The following is an 18151-nucleotide window of genomic DNA, read 5'->3' as shown; positions in this document are numbered from 1 at the left end:
CCCACTCTTGTATTCCCCACTGCTTGACCCCCACATCCCTACCCCAGTGAATTTAAGTTGATAAAATATTAGATTGAATGAATCTGGTGCTGATGTAGCACAGGTTTGATGGGCCAAATGGCCACCTTCCACGTCCAAGTTCCTTGTGAATCTGTTTCAAACATGTGACTATGCTTAAACCCCGGAGAGCATAGGATTCCGGATGTCCAAAGGTGCCTTATATCGCCAATCTTGGTGTGCGTCTGCACATTACATCCTTTTATCTAAATTGCATACGCATGCTTTTGGCATTTATCGACATCGATATGAATTATGAAAATAGTTTTGTCCAAATCAATTTTGTTTGGTCCCTACACTGCTTTTTTTTTTGGACCCTCTTGGCGATTACTTATGTTCACCTTTGTGTAACAAGCGGTTTGGGAGGAAATGCAACACAGACGCACAGACATTGGATCGTATTATTATAGATGTCTTCTCTCCATCTAACCAATGCACCATTGACAGATCTTTGACTTTTTATGGAAAACCTTTCTTTGAAACTCAAAAAACATCAAGTCATTCATCGTTCACGACTATGATTGTTCAAATCTTATGGCATTTTGATTGATCGATATTTGTGTGCAAGATTATATTTACTGCAAAAAAATGTTTTTCTTTCAGTTTTGTTGTACAGTATTGTCTGGAGATTTCAGGAAAAGGCCTCCCTGCTTCTGTGGGTAAGTGAGCAAACAGCTTTTGGTAAATATGCCTCTGACCAAGGCCCCAGGCATTCTTCATCCCATTTGAGGCCGCAGCATGTGCGCACACTCAATCCTTCCACTTCCCTCCCTTTACTACCATCACTGCCTCTCCCAAACCCAAACACCCAAACAGTTAGTTGTTCATGAGATTGCAACTTGTTCATTCCACATCGATTCATGAGTTCTTGAGTTCTTGAGTTCTTCTTGTGTGTTCTTTGTCTCATTCAAATTCACATCTGTATTCCTTCTTTCTCTGATCTTTTTCCCCCATATTTTTATTTATCACGTTATTATATGTTTGTGTATCTGCCTGCGCACCAACACTCCTCTCATCTCTACTTTCTTGATCCACTTTTGCATCCTTCCCACCCCCTCTCCCCCATGCCCCCTTCCTCCCCTCCCAATGTGCTGAACAGCACTGCGCGTCGACATCCAGCTGGATCAGCTAAAAGAGCGGGGTGCCATCAAACGTACACTCTTCCAACAGCAGAATTCCACTCGCTTTTTCACTCACGTGCAGCTCAGCCAGGCCAAGCAGACCATATGCAGATCCCTTGGGGCTGTTCTCAAGGTTCGTTCTGTGATTTTGATTTTAATGTGCCGGTCTGTTTTTGCCAAGTTACCTCTGATGGCAAATACCAATAGATAGCTGCTACTGTCATTTTGTCTCTTGCTGGAGTATATTTATTTATTTATTTATTTTTTTATTTTGTGCAGCTTGTACATTGAGGTCTCATGACATTAAAAAAAATTCAGTCAATTTATAGATTAACTGGCAGGGTCGTTCACGTGGTAATTTCAGTTTGAAAACATGATACTATATTTGATAGACAAATTCAACCAACACTTTATCTTTCGTACAGTGGCTCGTACTTTTCCAACCGACTATATTGCCAAAATCAATGCGGTCAACAACGGAGGGAATGGAACGAACAGAAAAGAAAAAGGTGTCATGGAAAGTGAAGTAAATTTTGTCAAACTTCATCTTGAATGCAATGGTGGTTAACTATATGTTAGTGTATCTTTATACAAGTGATTCCTGAATCTATTGCTATGTTTTACTGGGTAAATCAAATTGGTAAATGAGTTGGAAAACGTTCATAATTGCATACAAGGTTTGAAGACAATTGTGGAAACGAGGAAGTGATAGATTTTGTTTGTTTGGGGGGGATTGTTAAGAACCGAACATACCAACATTCTTCGGAATCGGTGGTGTAATGGTGAGAGGGTCCCCTCTGAGTCTGGGAGGTTGGTGGTTTGTTTTAAATTCACCATCGAAGGTGATCAGAGATTATGTTTTCACCCCTGTCTGTTTGTTTTGTCGATTTGTCTGTAAACAGAATATCTCAAAAGTTGTGGACGGATTCGGATAAAATTTTGGGGACAGGTTGGGTGTGTGACAAGAACGAGCTGATGAGATTTTGGTGAAGATCCAGATGCGGCTACAAGAAATTTTAAAGTGATTATTCGCCATTGAGAGATAGGGCCAAAAACGATATATAGCATGATATCTCAAAAAGTTGGGGACGGATTATGACAAAACTAAGCAGTTGATTTGGTTATGTGACAATAACAATCCAATTCAGTTTTGGTTCAGGTCCAGATATTTATCCGTCCTATCAGTGGGATACAAAACGTAAACTGTTCAGCCTGGCGGAGGGATGCGCTCTACTGAGTGCTGTTCTCGTTTGTTGTGGTTGGAGATATCATATATTACCTTTCTGTTTGGTTTTGAGAGATTTTTAAAAATTCAAACTGCATTCTTTTTCCGAAAATCTTCATTGGCGGGTGAAAGCGAGTTGTTGATTTATATCACATTATGTTGCTTTCATTTTGCATGAAGTAGTTTTACCATCAGGGTGCTGTTGTAAAGATTTTGTACTGAAACAAAGAGCTGTTATCTTTGGCACAAATCAAAGTAAATGTCTTGAAACTTTTTGAGTTATTCATGATAATGAGCTGTAACATACTTTTACAAAGCATTGTTACTGCCAAAGCGGTTTCTTGGCATGGGTTATGCTGGATGTTTTGCCTTTGCCTTCCCCAGCAGTCGGTCATGGCACGATTTTGTAATTTGTTTATGGTTCCGGCGATAGCTCACCTATTCTTCATGAAAGACAACCTGGGATCTGTGACGTCCAGCAACTAATCCTAGCAAATGACAGGCCCAATTTTGACCCAAGGGACCTCACACACACTGATGCCTCGCCTACTTGTGGAAACAGCAGGATGGCAGTTTATCGCTTGGTCGAGATTCAAACCCAGGATAGACAGCTCAGATGCAAGTGTGCTTAGGTCTGGGCTATTCTGTCCCAAGGTAATGCTTGCATCTTAGATTTGGAAAAATGTTCTCGACAACTATTTCTTCTTCAACAGCCCCCCTCTTGTGGGCTCGTGTGCGGATGTGTGTTGGCCCATGTCTTTCAATAATTTGCAGGACCGTCCTGATGTTTGACTGAAGTGGTAGGAATTTCTAATTTGTTAAGGGTGCCGATGATAGCTCACCTGTTCTTCACGAAAGACACCATGGGATCTTTAACTTCCACCAAAGACCAAAGCTGGCAGAGAGGTCCTCTGGCTTGATATCCTTCCAGAAGACTGTGCACACATTGACAGCACAAAGGTGATTGCGTATTCCTTTAAGTAATCCTGCCAGCCTTGGAAAGCCATTCTACTTTCATATAAAAGTGGAGGTAAATTTGCCACTGGGTTAAACTTTCACTTTCGGTTCTCTTTTTTAACTCTACTTCACATTCCATTGTTCATGCAATTGTGTTTTCACTTATTTTTTAGGTCAGCTCGCTGAGCTAATGAAACCGTTTGCTGTCCTCAGATCCGTCTGTCTGTCCGTCCGTCTGTCAACAATATTTATTTTTCTATCTCCTCCGAGACATCTCGGCGGATTGAGTTCTAACTTGACACGATGATAATACTCGTTGCTCTCTATAGATCGTCTGAGCCATTTTTCACATTTTCCCCTCGGGGTCAGGGTTACAGGGTCATCAAGTGCAAAATGACCGATTGGGCGAATGGCCTATAAGGAAGCATCAGACGGCTATAATGCATAATGGGTTTCATTGGGATTATTAAGATTTAATTCCTCCAACTAGTTTCTCGTTACCTCTGTCATCTGGCCCTGTTTATTGGGCAACACGAGGTCCGCTGACTTCAACACGGCTTCGCTCGATCATTTTAAGTTCAATTTAAATTCTGTTTTCACTTTTCATAGTCGCGAAGGTTGATTAACACTCGGGTGCATCAAGTTTTGTGAAAATTGAATGTTTATATCCTCGGTCTGTGTGGAATGTATTACAGCGAGGTGAAGCTTCCATCCGTTTCCATGCCATATAACGAGGCTGTCTTAAGTTCTAGTTGATTTCTGTTTTCACTTTTGGGACCTTCTGGTGTAGCTACACATTTAATGAAGATAATTTTCGTGCAAATCCGCTCAGAAACACACTTCATGAGGAAAATATATTCAATGAAAATAACCGTAACACTCTGGGAGGGACACCACATGCTTTCCGTTAACTGCTTCACCTCGTAACCTGTCCTCCTGAGGGACTGCTTATTCGTAGCGTCTGTGAGATTAATGTTTATATGTTCGATGGTTTGGGGATGTGTTCTACAAGTATCTGAAAGAATTCCGGTGAAAAACAGACGTTTAAAGATTTTGTTATAGAGAGCATTTCATCCGACGGAGAGCTGGCTGGTCACGTGACGGCGCACAGATGTGCAGGCAGCGAGTGATTGAGCTTCTCGGTGGTCTGAGGGTCCTTTTTAGTTGGGGTCCGGCTCTGTCGTGGATACAGCCATTAAATGCACGCACTTGGAGTATTATTTCACGGCCATAAACGCGGGTTTGAAAATTGTATATTGATGTTGGGAATGATTCCGAGAATATGGAGATTTTTGCTTTGAGCGGCCTCACGCGTTTATTTTAAATTCAATTTGAATTCTGTTTTCACTTTCCGTAGTTGCTAAGGTTGATGAACACTTGGTTGCATCAAGTTTTGTGTCCGAGCTGACCGTCAAACCTGCTCGGGTGTATTATTATATTTGGTTTTTGACCTTTCTGTGCCTTCTCAGCAGAAGGCTGAGGTATCCCCATTATGTTTTCAGGCTGTCCACCAATGCATCCATCCATACATCTGTCTGTTATTGTCTTTTTTTTTTTCTTTTTTTTAAAGGTCTCCTGACATGCAAAAGTACTTAAATTTCATTTATATATGTGCTGGAGGAGTTTTTCATCGTGATTTCAGATCTGATAATGTTTTTTCACAATACTCATTCTGTAAGATGTAAAATTAAAAAAACAAACGTCTTCGGGAACGCCCCTAAAAATTCTCCTGAAAGGGGCGTAACCCACATGACGTCAACTGCAGGACGATAAAGGCTGCACGTAAATTACTCGGGTTGGTGGTCTACGTGATTCTATTGCCTTACTGTGCGTTTCCACATGTGATTGGTCGACTCAATCGCTTCGTTCGTTTCTGCTTTAAAAAAAAATCGAACATTTGGTTTTGAATATTGGATGACATGGACTTTGATTTGTCTGGTAGCGATAGTGAGTGTGAGAGAAATGAAGGATTTTGGTCTGAACCACATGGAGAATTGTCGGATAACATAGTCGTGGGAGGTGAAGTTCAGGCAGCTTTAAATGAAATATGGCCTTACCATTTCGAGCCCGAAGCAGGAGAAGCAGAGAAAAATGGTGATGAAATTCCCAGAGTTCATGACGATCGGGAGGACATCGAAGGAAGACTCAGAAATAACAACTGGTTAGACTAAATCCTATTCGTAATTCAATAATGTAAATTCGACTTGCATACTGCTCGATATCAGAAATATTTCAGTGAGGTGACGTGAACAGCACAGCGCAGCGGACATGTTTCTTCGCGGCGAATTAATCACAAACAAGGCCGGCGCATGTCATCGACCGCATCTCTCCGCGCATTAAACGAAGCAATCTCTCTGTCCGGATACGATGAAAACTTGTTTGCAGAACACACCTTGTGATACAATTGTCTCGAGTGGTCCGATAAATCTGACGTTCTGTTGCATTTTTATTTATTTTATTCCTACTGTCGTCATGTAGCACCAATAGAAAACAATGAAGAAAAGAGAGTAATAAAAGAAAGCTACAGTACGTCAGATTTATCGGACTAACGACGGATTTATCGGACTAGTCTAGACTCTATAATTGACAAGTAACTTGTGTAAGTCAATGCATAAGAGTCCCGAGGCTATGATTCTATGTAATAGGACAGATAAATTTGTCTTTCATCGCTGTGCAAACATTTTTCCCCTTTTCTTTTCTTTTATTACAGCATTTTGGCTAAATGTTAATGAATAGCAAGCCAATGGAAGCAGTACCTTCACTTTAGAATAAACCCATGTATGTCGAGTGCAGCCATACCTGGCTTTCATGTATGTGGAATCGTACCTATCCCAGCAGGCTGGTTTCAACGAACAATTCAATAAGCTGCAAAATGTGGGTGCAGGTTTTTTACATTGTTTGATTTTAAAATTATCTCCTTGTGCCTTGAAATGATGCAATATTAATGGTTAGTATTTTACTTGTATGTCCCTGTAATTATTTTTTTAATGGAAAGGTTCAACAGTCACATTTTATATTTTGTGTACATGGTATAGCCCTTTATTGTGCATACATGTATTGGATTTGTATACGACTACGACAAGGTAGTAAAGGGATAAATAATTGCCTCGTGATTGTTGTGCAAACATGGCTCAGAAGCAGAATTTCTTGTCTCTGTGTGTGAGGAATGAGGGGTTGGGATGAATTGAGGGATGAATAGAGGGATGAATAGAGCCCGTGCTCAAAGTCACTGTCTTCGAAGTGGGCGCTGCAAATGACGCTCGTGTCGCTGGGGCCTTTCCAGTTTCCCCTCGTCAGCTTCACTTTTGATGTCCATATTCTCCAACGATTATCATCTTTCGGGAATACATGAAGGCTTACATCGTCTTTGCTTGTATTGCTGCATCTTGCTACGATACATCTTGCAGGCATTTTCGAAAGTACGGCTAAAACTATTTAAAACTTTCGCGAAACAATCACTGGAATCAAGACGATCACAGAGATTGCACTAACATGTGCAAAATGCATTTGTACGTACTTTATAAGGCGCGCGACATCTCGACTCTCGAGTCAATCCACTCTGTGCGAGTTACTGTATGTGACGTCGCGCTGTGATTCGCTGAAGTACATTTTTTAGGGGCGGGGCATAGCACGTTGTGAAAGGCTCCAGAAATGATCGAAATATTGCTCAAATTATCCCATTTTTAATTAGAAAATAAAAACATGGGTGATTTCTTCACTAGAAATGTCAAGTTAATATATAGATAACAAGTTTATTTTTCATGTCAGGGGACGTTTAAGGTACCGTCACACCTTGACGATTTAGCCAGCGTATGCCGACGTATGAAAAATTTGTCTAAAATGCTGGCACGCGTCAAATACGTTATGGGTAAGTTTTGTATACGTTAAGAGCACGCTGAAGCACGCTGGCATATGTCGTAGTATGCCAAGCTCGTCGATAAATTTTAACATGCTCAAAATTTTTCGACGTATGCCAGCGTATGACACACACGTTCCGCTATGCTGGCCATAAGTTGTGGGCACGTTACGCGATCGTTGACACACATCGACACACGTTACTTGTAAGTTACTCATAAGTCGAAACACGTCGAGGTAATGTTTAGCGTACCCGAAACTTATTTCTAACCTATGAGTAACGTGCTTTGAACCTATGTGTAACGTATCTCCAACGCACATTGACGTATGTAGATGTATTTGACGTCTTCCGGACGATCACAGAACTTACTGAACGTGTTTCTAACTTACAGCTACCTTATAATGGCGTATTGGCAGCGTTTAGGGGAATTGGTATATAAAAATGGGCTTCACAGGAGGAACCCGTCAGTGTTCTATCTCTCCATGTTTTTTTGTTGTTTTTTTTTTTGTTTGTTTTTTTCCTTTTTTTCCTTCGGCATGACTGTGATGTTGACACTTCGATTTCTGGTGTGGTTATGATTTAAATCGTTGAGTGGCAGCCTATGAATAGCCTACACCACGTGATCATCGACGACACGCTGCCGCATGCTATGCATAAGTTAGACTATCGTTGGGCATACGCTGTGAACGCCGACAACACGCTAAGCATTCGTTGGTATAAGTTTTCTATAAGTTATCGAAACGTTCTGTGTACGTTACTAATACGTGATGCATACGTCCAACTCGTTATGAATACGCCAAAATCTTTAAAAAAACATCAATAGTTCAGCATACGCCAGCGCTTTACATACATTTTGATACGTTGCCAAACACTGGCTAAAACGTCAAGGTGTGACAGCCCCTTTACCAGCATAACTTGTGAACCACTGAAGGAATTTCAATCAAACTCGGCATAAATCTGGACTAGAATACAATGATGAACTGATTCAACTTTGGGTCCAATAGGTCAAAGGTTAAAGGTCTTGTGGCATTTTAAAATATTTTCCAGACAATAACTTCATTTAGAAGAAGTTGATGTTGTCTCTCTTCTACTTATCCTTCTTATCTCTCTGTCATTCTCTCCCGTGTGACCTTTAATTTTTTCATGTGACCTTTTATTGAGATCAAACATAACAGTGGGTTAACATCTTACGTGTTCGGAGGCAATGCATCACATTCACGTCAAATTATATTTCTAGTTACAGTTTTATTGCATAAAATTGCCCACGTTTTTACAGTTTATGTTATGCATCATTTATGATGGAAAATTTCATGAGATGTTGATCAATAGGTATAAACATGCCAATAGTTCTGACTTAATATATTTCTGCCATGGTATTGTCCAGACAAATGCTACCGATACATGTCCATGATGCCAAACATAGAACGTGATGTCATCTCCTTGCAGGATGAACGTGAATTTCGAGACAAACTTTCCCCAGTTGTTATTGGGTTTAACTACAGTTTGGACATGACCCACAAGCCAGAAAACAAGTCTGTTCCTCCAATCCTAAACCACTACATCAGCAAGTCACTGACACAGCAGGTATTGGTTCTATTCGAGCCGCTTGTTTTGTACCATCCATAGCTTGATGCAAATATGTTACTCAGTTGTGCTGTGATGACAACATGATGTGCACATAACATGTTATGCTGTTTCGGATAATGCAACTCATCAACAGAATGATAATGTTTTGCTATATTCCAAAATAAACTTTTCCCACCCGATAAACTCTCAAATTTAGAATGACGTTGATGTAACTTTGAAGCAGTTTCTCTTTTCATTTACAACTTCATTTTAACAATTGATTGGAGAAAGATAACTCGTTTTTGCAGAATTTGGAAAAATGATTTTTTAAAATTGTTTTTGGTCATTTTTACTGGGATATCTTCACCGGTCAAAACATGTGGTGATGTGATAACACGGAAAGTAAATGCTGGCAAATTATTTTGGTTAATACCTTTTTCTTTCACTGTGGTACACCTCACTGAATTCCTCATGAAAGCACAAAGTTCGTTTTAAAAACAAACAACAATTGCCTCAGTTCAGAACTTCTACTGTATGTGCAATATGTTCTGGCCAAACTCCTTGAACCTCAAATTATTCACCAAAAAGAAATATCAGATGATCTGCTCATCGTCTTTAGGCAGACACCTCTTGCTGTTTCATGCATGCTGGTTTTCATCGATCTTGTTATTATGGAGATATAATGAAAACATGAATACCCACATTGTTTCCTGATCTCAAAAAACCTAGATTGTTATAAAGTGTTCTTCAACCATTCTTTTCTCTTTTTATGAAGAACTAGCCAACACCCTCACCTCAGAGTAAAGTGTCATCCACCCAGGAAACTGCCTGATGCTGATAGATAAATATTGTTACTTACGAAATCTTTAGATTTCTTAAGTATATTGATCACTTCCGTTTCTGTTTGTTTGTGTGTTTGCTTGTGTGTTTGTTTATTTGTGTGTTTGTTTGTAGGCACAATAACTCGAGAATGGAAGAAGCTACCAATGTCAAATTACACCACGTGATTCAGGAGGGTGATGGCTAGCGCTGATTAGATTTTGGTGAAAGGTCAAGGTCACAGTGAGGTCAAACATAATTCCGTAAATTAATGTGGAGAAATGGACTATTTTTGCTTCGCCCGACGTTACGAGGTCGTTTTAACTTTGATTTTAATTTTGTCTTCGGTTTTTGCGATCGCTTAGGACGCTTTAAACTCGGTTGTCGAAATTCTGGTAAAAATCGGATGTTTTGGAGACGTTTTAAGATTGTATAAAAAATATTTCCCTCGACCCGTCACGGGTCGTCCCATGATGCAGTGCGCTCGAGCAGACGCGTCGTTGTCGCGTTAAGGTTTTCCGTGTGCGCGCTGACGGTGTTTTCGATAAAGATGGTGTTTAAAAGTCATTTTTTATCCCAATAAAGGTTATCGTCACATGCCTGACTCGCTGAGCCGTAGGATTATGTAAAGATTGTTGGTGGATGGCCGAATATTACGGTTTTGTGACTTTGATAAAATAATATTGAATAATTGCATGGAGAAATGGAGATTTTTTGCTTCGCTTGACGTTACGAGTTCGTTTGAACTTCAATTTTAATTTTGTCTTCGGTTTTTGCGATCGCTTAGGACGCTTAAAACTCGGTTGTCGAAATTCTGGTAAAAATCGGATGTTTTGGAGACGTTTTAAGATTGTATAAAAAATATTTCACTCGACGCGTCACGGGTCGTCACGTGATGCAGTGCGCTCGAGCAGACGCATCGTTGAGTCGCGTAAAAGTTTTCCGTGTGCGCGCTGATGGTGTTTTCGATAAAGATGGTGTTTAAAAGTAATTTTTATCCCAATAAAGGTTATCGTCGCATGCCTGACTCGCTAAGCCGTCGGATTATGTAAAGATTGTTGGTGGATGGCCGAATATTATGGTTTTGTGACTTTGATAAAATAATATAAAATAATTGCGTGGAGAAATGGAGATTTTTGCTTCGGTCGACGTTACGATTTTTGATGGTTCGGTACAGAATCATTGTATAAGCTTCTGGTTTGCGTCGCCACTTCTCTCGAGACAGCTTTTATTAGACAAGGTCAGAGGTCAAGTTGATGATTTCGTAAGTACCAGTCTATGACTGCTTGTTTGTTTATTTGGTAGGGAGAGGGGTGCTGGGGTTGAGGGAGAGTGCAGAGACAGTTGTCCAAAAGAGTGCAAATTTTCAGGTCACAAACACTATTCTTTAAAGTAAGATATTGATGAAACCAGAGATCACTCTTGGAGTCGTGTCCCTCATATTCCTTTTCTGATTTTGAGTTTGACACGAAATGAAGGTATATGTTGTGTTTGTGAGGTGCATATATACTGATTCTATAATAAACATATTTGATGATGGTTTGGCATATTCCAATTATAAAGCTGAATTTGTGAGTCGTGCACCAATTTGATTCATAATTTAAGTTTGTGTTGTAATTCAGTTTGGTGTGTGTGTGTGTGTGTGTGTGTGTGTGTGTGTGTGTGTGTGTGTGTGTCATCAGGCGCACATCCTGCTTGACTGTGGCAAGGACAACATATGCGTGCCTGACCTTCATCTCTCAGGCTCTTTGTAAGTGGTTGTGTTTGTAAGTGCAAGTAGATCATTCCTGTTATCTTTAAGTCTTTGTAAGTCCTGTTATCTTTAAGATCGTTCCTGAGTCTTTAACTATGAGGATCAGCCTTTGAGAATGGCTTCATTTTGTGCTATTTTATGAAATATCAATTGTAATTTGAATACCAATCATGACTCTCACCCATGATGACAGCCGTTTGCAAACAGGACTACAAATACAAAAGTGTTTAACTTACCTGGTTGGAGCAAAGCTATAGCTTTACATCAGCATCAATATTTGGCTTTGATCTTCACTGGATGGAACTTTTCACAACATCACAAAGAAAACATCAACGATATCAGTTATTTTGAACTTGTGCGTTTTATAGGAACGTTTTAAAAGTTATTTTAAATAAATGGGAATTCCAAAGGTTAATGTGAAGATATAACTTGCAAGGATGTTTTTGGCCATTTTGTTTCAACAGAGATCGTTCGAAGGTGTTCATCGGTGAGGAGCATCCACTGATTCTGAGCCTGTACTGCAGCAATGCAGGCGAGGGGGCATATGAAGCAGAGCTGGTCGTTGAACTGCCTGATGAATTAGAATATGATGGAACGTACAACAGTGACAAGGTACACGTGGTTCAGGTTTGCTTTTATTTGATCTAAGAGGTTATATGCATCATACACATACAAAAGTGTCAATTCACTCCTCCCTCCCATCCTCTTACTCCTTTTCTTCTTCCAACCTCATTCATATTTTCTCCAACCTCCTCCCCAACGCTCCCTCTTCTTTTATTCAATTTATACTCCTTCCAGCCCATTATCCACTTGCATAACTAATTTTTATTGCTCTTAAAGACTATATAATTGTCAGGTTTAAATTTTTTTTAATACACCTTCCAAAGTGTTTCATTTTATCAGGGCATTTGCAAACTGAGTAGCTGTAGAGTGATCGCTCCAGGGCCTATGTTCGAGTCTGTGAGCATCTTGTGCCATATCGACATGTGAAAGGACTTTAAATTTTCTCCTTTTTGTACTGTATTGCATTGTATTGTCATGTTAATTCGATGTTCACGAGGAGAGTGACACCCTTGCACTCGTGTCTTTTAGCACCACCTTGCCTTGGCCTGCACCTACAAACTGCAGAATTCTACAAAGATGGTGATCTGTGACCTTGGAAACCCAATGAAAGCTGGAACTAGTGTAAGCAAAACCTGATATTTAACCCATTTAGCCATGCCAACTTGTACTTTGGCTTTGCCTGTTCTTCATCGGTACGCAGCTTTTTTTTCAATTATTTTGCATATCTCGGTCAAGGATCATAAGAACACGCTTGATAATGTCACACATTGAAGCTGATCATCACCCTGCTTAAGTAATGCATCAATGTACCTTCACATATGTTTTTGTGCTTGGGTCATACCTGGGGCCGAATGCAGTTGTCGGTCTCATTTGGGTATTCGCAGTTTCCTCCCCTTCCTTCTTTGCTCTTTCTTCATTCCCCTGCTTGTTTCCCTGCAACCCTCACAATCACTGCGTAACAACATGCATAAGTCACACAGATTAGATTGAATTTTAACCTGGATCCCAGTATTGTTAGCCATGTGTTGAAGTACATGAGCCTGTTGGCTTGAAAGGAATGATCTTGCATGGGCTTGGACTTGGGCTTGCATTGTCCTGATGGTGGATATTAATTTGTGTGTGTGCTTTCAGGTGCTCTTGAAACTCAGGTTTTCCTTCACACAACTCACCAACTTAACAACCTCTCTGGCTTTCCATGGCAAATTGCGAAGGTTATTGATTTATTTTCCCTGTCACATATCTTACTGTGCACGTTCATTGCTTTTTGCAATTGACTTTCATATTTTAATTTTTTTTTACCGTTTGAGGTTGAAAAATGACCGGCATCGTGTTGACATGCGATCGCCTGCACCCGTCGGAATCTTGCACACCAAATATTGATTAATATTGCGGGATCAATTTGTGAACCATACATGTTCAAGATAAATAAATGGACACACAGTTTCCATGAAATAAAATGCTATAATTTCACACAACACTCGTTTTTACATTGACAATGTCTCATTGTTAGCTTGAACTCTGACCTGTGCTTGCAGTTCAAACCAAGTGCCATCAAAGAGGCAGACATTGACCTTGAGTGCCGAGGTCGCCGTGTCGGCCCACCTGATCATCCGAGGGTAAACGGCCTACTTGGAAACGTCTTCATGAAATCACAAATTGCTTCAGCACAATTTTTTTTGCTTCATTTTCATCCTTTCCAAGGTTTGCTACTACACTTTGAAATGACATGCCCTGCTCACCTCTGCTTCTGCGGTGCTGATTCTCACCTCTCAGACCATTTAGACCAGCAGAACCTGCTGTACATGTGTCAGAATGGCCAGCTGTGCACAACCCCAATGCCGAGTTTGATGTCGGCCCACAACTGCAGCAGGTTATCCAGGTCAGTGTTTACCAACTATTTTCTCTTGCTCTTGTGAAGGTTTGCAGTTCTTGCTTTGTTTGTGTTGTTTTCAATTATCTTGGATGTTTATCCAGTGTCTATGGAAAGTCCACACCCCCTTTCAAATTTTTCTCCTTTTGTTGCCTTCTAGCCTGGAATTAAATTTCATTAAATCAGACTTTTTACACCTTTATTTACACATCGTAACCCACAACTTCCAAGCGAAAAACAAATTTGCACAAATTACAGAAAATTAATTAAAAATACGAAACTAGAATATCTTGGTTGGATAAGGGTCCACCCTCCGAAGTTAATACTTGGTGGAAGACCCTTTGATAGGAAATTACAGCTGTGAGTCTGTTAGGATACTTTTCACACCTGGATTGGGTAATATTTGCTCATTGTTCAGTACAAAACTGTTCAAGCTCAGTCATGTTGTGTGGGGAGTGTTTATGGACAGCAATCTTCAAGTCGAGCCACAGATTTTCGATTGGATTTAGGTCGGGGCTCTGACTGGGTTACTCAAGTACATTTATCTTTATGTTCCTTAGCCAATCCAGTGTTGCTTTGGCTGTGTGCTTCGGGTCATTGTCATGCTGAAAGGTAAACTTCCGTCCCAATTTCAGCTTTCTTCCAGAGGGCAGCAGGTTTTCCTTGAGGATTTTTCGGTATTTTGCTCCATCCATTTTCCCTTCAATCCTGACAAGTGCCACAGTTCTTGCTGATGAAAAACATCCCCATAACATGATGCTGCCACCACCATGATTCACATTCGGGATGGTGATCTTTGGATGATGTGCTGTGTTGGGTTTGCACCAAACGTAACATTCTGTATTTAGGCCAAAAAGTCCCATCTTGGTTTTGTCAGACCACAAAACTATTTGCCACATGGCTTCAGAATCTCTGGAGTGGTTTTTTTGCACACCTCAAATGAGACTTAAGGTGGGCTTTTTGAGTAATGGCTTCCTTCTTTGCCACCCTACCGTACGGGCTAGACTTGTGGAGTGCTTGTGGGATATTGTTTTCACGTGCACACAGTGACCAGTCTTTGCCAGAAAGGCATGTAGCTTTTTAAAAAGTTGCCATTGGTTTCTTGGTGGCCTCTCTGATCAATCTCTTCCTTGCTTATTCATCCAGTTTGGAGGGACGGCCTGATGTAGGCAATGTCTTGGTGGTACCATATGCCTTCCACTTCTTAATGATTGTCTTGACTGTGCTCACAAGGGATATTCAAGGCCTTTGAAATATATTTATACACATCCACTGATCTGTGCTTTTCCACAACTTTATCTCGGAGGTTTTTTGAAAGCTCCTTGGGGCTCATGGTTGAGTCTTTGCTGTGAAATGCACTACCCAACAGAGGAAACCTACAGGAACAGTTGACTTTATTCTGAAATAATCATAATCACAACAATTTAATACAGGTGGAGGCCAATTAACTTGGTATGTGATTTTCAAGGTGATTGGTTGCACCTGAGCTAATTTACAATTGCTATTGTAAAGGGGGGGGGGGGGTGAACACTTATCCAACCAAGATATTCTAATTAATTTTCCGAATTTTGTAGAATTTGGTTTTCACTTGGAAGTTGTGGGTTATGATGTGTAAATAAAGGTGGAAAAAGTCTGATTTAATGAAATTTAATTCCAGACTATAAGGCAACAAAAGGAGAAAATTTTGAAAGGGGGTGTAGACTTTCTATATACACTGTAAGTTCAAAATAGCAATAGGACAAACAAACAACAGTATAACATGGCAAAATTACAACAGAAAAATATAATTACACTGCAGTGCAACAAGTCTGTATGTATGAATTTTTTAGCAGCGTCTCGCGTAGCGAACGCTGCTCATAGAGAGCTTGGCATTCTTCTTCTTCTTCTTCTTCTTCTTCTTCTTCTTCTTCTTCTTCTTCTTCTTCTTCTTCTTCTTCTTCTTCTTCTTCTTCTTCTTCTTCTTCTTCTTCTTCTTCTTCTTCTTCTTCTTCTTCTTCTTCTTCTTCTTAAACCTTAACCTCTCGGACTCGGCTCTTGTATATACAAGATCCGGATCTCCTTAAATACTGAGCACTTGTACACATCCTTGCATTGACGGTACCTTTTGAGAGCGTCTATCACGAACTTTTAAATATAGTCGGACATTTGCTTTAAAGTTTTTAAAAGTTCACGTTACTATTTAAAGATTATTCCATTTATCGTATTGTAATTTCGTAAATACAGTATTTATTTCGTAAATGCACTATATATCGTAAATACGTTAATACATTATGATGGGTCTCGCTATTGGCTTAATCAAGACACGTGACGAAATATCGGAAGTTGTTGTTGTTTTATTTATTATTATTATTATTATTATTTTTAGCCGACAAAACCTTTAGGACGCTGCTCTTGGACACATTTGTCCTTGTTATATGTAAGAGTAAATAAAGGTGTTACTTTAAGACAACATGCTGATGGCCACTGTTTGTGAATAAATGATAAATTATTGTTTAAGGCTTTTCCACCGACTGTGATGGGGTCAGTGAAAGTGGTGAAGCATTCTGCTAATTTTGAAGCATCGTGAGCATGACATTGGTGCTGTAGCTGTCTTATGCTTTTACATTCAGGTTACTCGGGGTCCATCTTCGACCTAGTGTCTCCAGTCTTGGTATTCCAAGTGCCAATGCCCCGGAGATGGAGTTGAGGCCTACAATCCAAAGATTTAGCACTTGTTGTCGAGCTTGGTACCTTTGTTCTTTCTCTGCTTACATGAGACTGAGGACATTTTACAATTTGAGTTGCCATCGGTGATAAAACGTCCAAGGGTTCCTTATTCGGCTTCAATTGTGAAAAAGATAGCTACTTAATTTGCATAGGATTTCCAGAGACTTCTACCAACCATATTTATTCATCCAATCTTCTTCTAGTGGCACAAGCCTCAACAGAAACTCGTATTCTGTTGTATCTTCTCGTCCTCCTTTTGTTGTAATGCTTTCTTCTTTGAAAAAGAGGAGGAGGAGATTGGGACCATACTCTGTGCAGAGCGTTGGTGCTCCTTAAGCAGTCTCCTTGGCGATTGGGCACAATCCTCGACAGGTCGCCACTCCGACACAGGATACCAGCATGCTGGCACTCATTTTGCCGACCTCGGAAGGATGACAGGCCGAGTTAACCCCACCTGGTATTAATTCAACAGCTGAGCGGGATTTGAACTCGGGACCCTAGGATCCAAATCCCACCAATTTCACCATTAAGCCAACACCAGGCATATTGAAAAAGAGACAGACGGTAGACAACATATGGGTCTTGTAGTTCTGATCTCCCACACAATGTGCAAAACATTCAAAGTTTTTTTACTTCTTATAATTTTAGGTTGTGTGTTTTTTTTCTTCTTATTTTCTAAACAATATATACCATTCCTTTCATGCCGTAAATGCACATAGGGCTGCCGAGGCAGTTTCATTGGCAAGGAGTACGATCCTGGAAAGGTCACCACTCCGACGCAGGTTACCCCGAATTGTTATTACCCCAGTACACTGGTACTCATTTCGCCGACCTCGGAAGGATGACAGGCTGAGTCAACCCCACCTGCTGTCAATTCAATAGCCGACAGGGGCTCAAACTCAGGACCTTTATGTCCCACCTTAACACCTAAGCCAACACCAGACTTTTTATTGTGTAAAACAAGTGATGAATTAATCTATTGAAAAATGTAAAATAATTTTTGAAAGATTATTATCGATGTTTATTGAAAAATCAGCAAGATTCTCACAAAATGTCATTGTAAAGGCAACTTTGTTGTCCATTGCCTCTTTTGAATGACCATCTCTTTCTTGTGCAGCTGTATAACGATGGGCCAAGTTCAGTGCAGAGTGCATGGCTGAGAATAGAGATTCCTCTGCAGTTTGAGCAGGAGAGACTCCTCTATCCCATATACCTGGAGGTAGAAGGACCTCTAAACTGTTCGTCCAACATGCCGCTCAACCCACTACAGCTCAGCGTAAGACCCTCTGAGACACACTTGTGGACAATTGCCACCTGTAGGGCCTTTGTGTACAATTGTGTGACTGCTTTTAATTCCCTTTGATTGGTTTTGCACTTCCTTCCCAATGTTATGGTGTTTTTGTTTGGCGACACGTGTGTTTACTATTTGCTGCATTAAGTTGTCATTCCACAGGGTTTAAATCTACCTGCCAAGGATTGTTTTTTTTCTCATCTTACCTCTTGTTAGTTTAAAAACTGATACCTGGGTTTGCTTTAATTATTGCTTAATTATGATTCCGTTTGGCTTTACAAACTAAATACAACCTTACAAATTTCATACTCTCACTATCTCCCTACGAAAGGACCATCTGGCAACCCCTCCCCCATCCTACCCTAT

General features: G+C 40.3%; 1 protein-coding gene across 3 annotated transcripts in view; it reads left to right on the top strand.

The window, feature by feature from the left end:
• Nucleotides 1–18151, top strand: part of LOC147022026 (integrin alpha-8-like) — a 156951-nt gene that overhangs the window by 114957 nt on the left and 23843 nt on the right. For all 3 annotated transcript variants that reach the window (XM_085892579.1, XM_085892578.1, XM_085892577.1), the window contains 10 exons: nucleotides 661–716; nucleotides 1157–1311; nucleotides 8663–8800; nucleotides 11284–11351; nucleotides 11819–11966; nucleotides 12447–12539; nucleotides 13050–13129; nucleotides 13454–13534; nucleotides 13692–13797; nucleotides 17612–17770. In XM_085892579.1, coding sequence (XP_085748705.1) covers nucleotides 661–716; nucleotides 1157–1311; nucleotides 8663–8800; nucleotides 11284–11351; nucleotides 11819–11966; nucleotides 12447–12539; nucleotides 13050–13129; nucleotides 13454–13534; nucleotides 13692–13797; nucleotides 17612–17770 — 1084 coding nt within the window. The remainder of the gene's footprint in view (nucleotides 1–660; nucleotides 717–1156; nucleotides 1312–8662; nucleotides 8801–11283; nucleotides 11352–11818; nucleotides 11967–12446; nucleotides 12540–13049; nucleotides 13130–13453; nucleotides 13535–13691; nucleotides 13798–17611; nucleotides 17771–18151) is intronic.

This window comes from Eptatretus burgeri, chromosome 8 (assembly GCF_056783735.1).
Source record: "Eptatretus burgeri isolate ZD-2024b chromosome 8, Ebu_testis_v1, whole genome shotgun sequence".
Taxonomy (NCBI): domain Eukaryota; kingdom Metazoa; phylum Chordata; class Myxini; order Myxiniformes; family Myxinidae; genus Eptatretus; species Eptatretus burgeri.
This window is presented reverse-complemented; position numbering and strand designations above follow the sequence as displayed.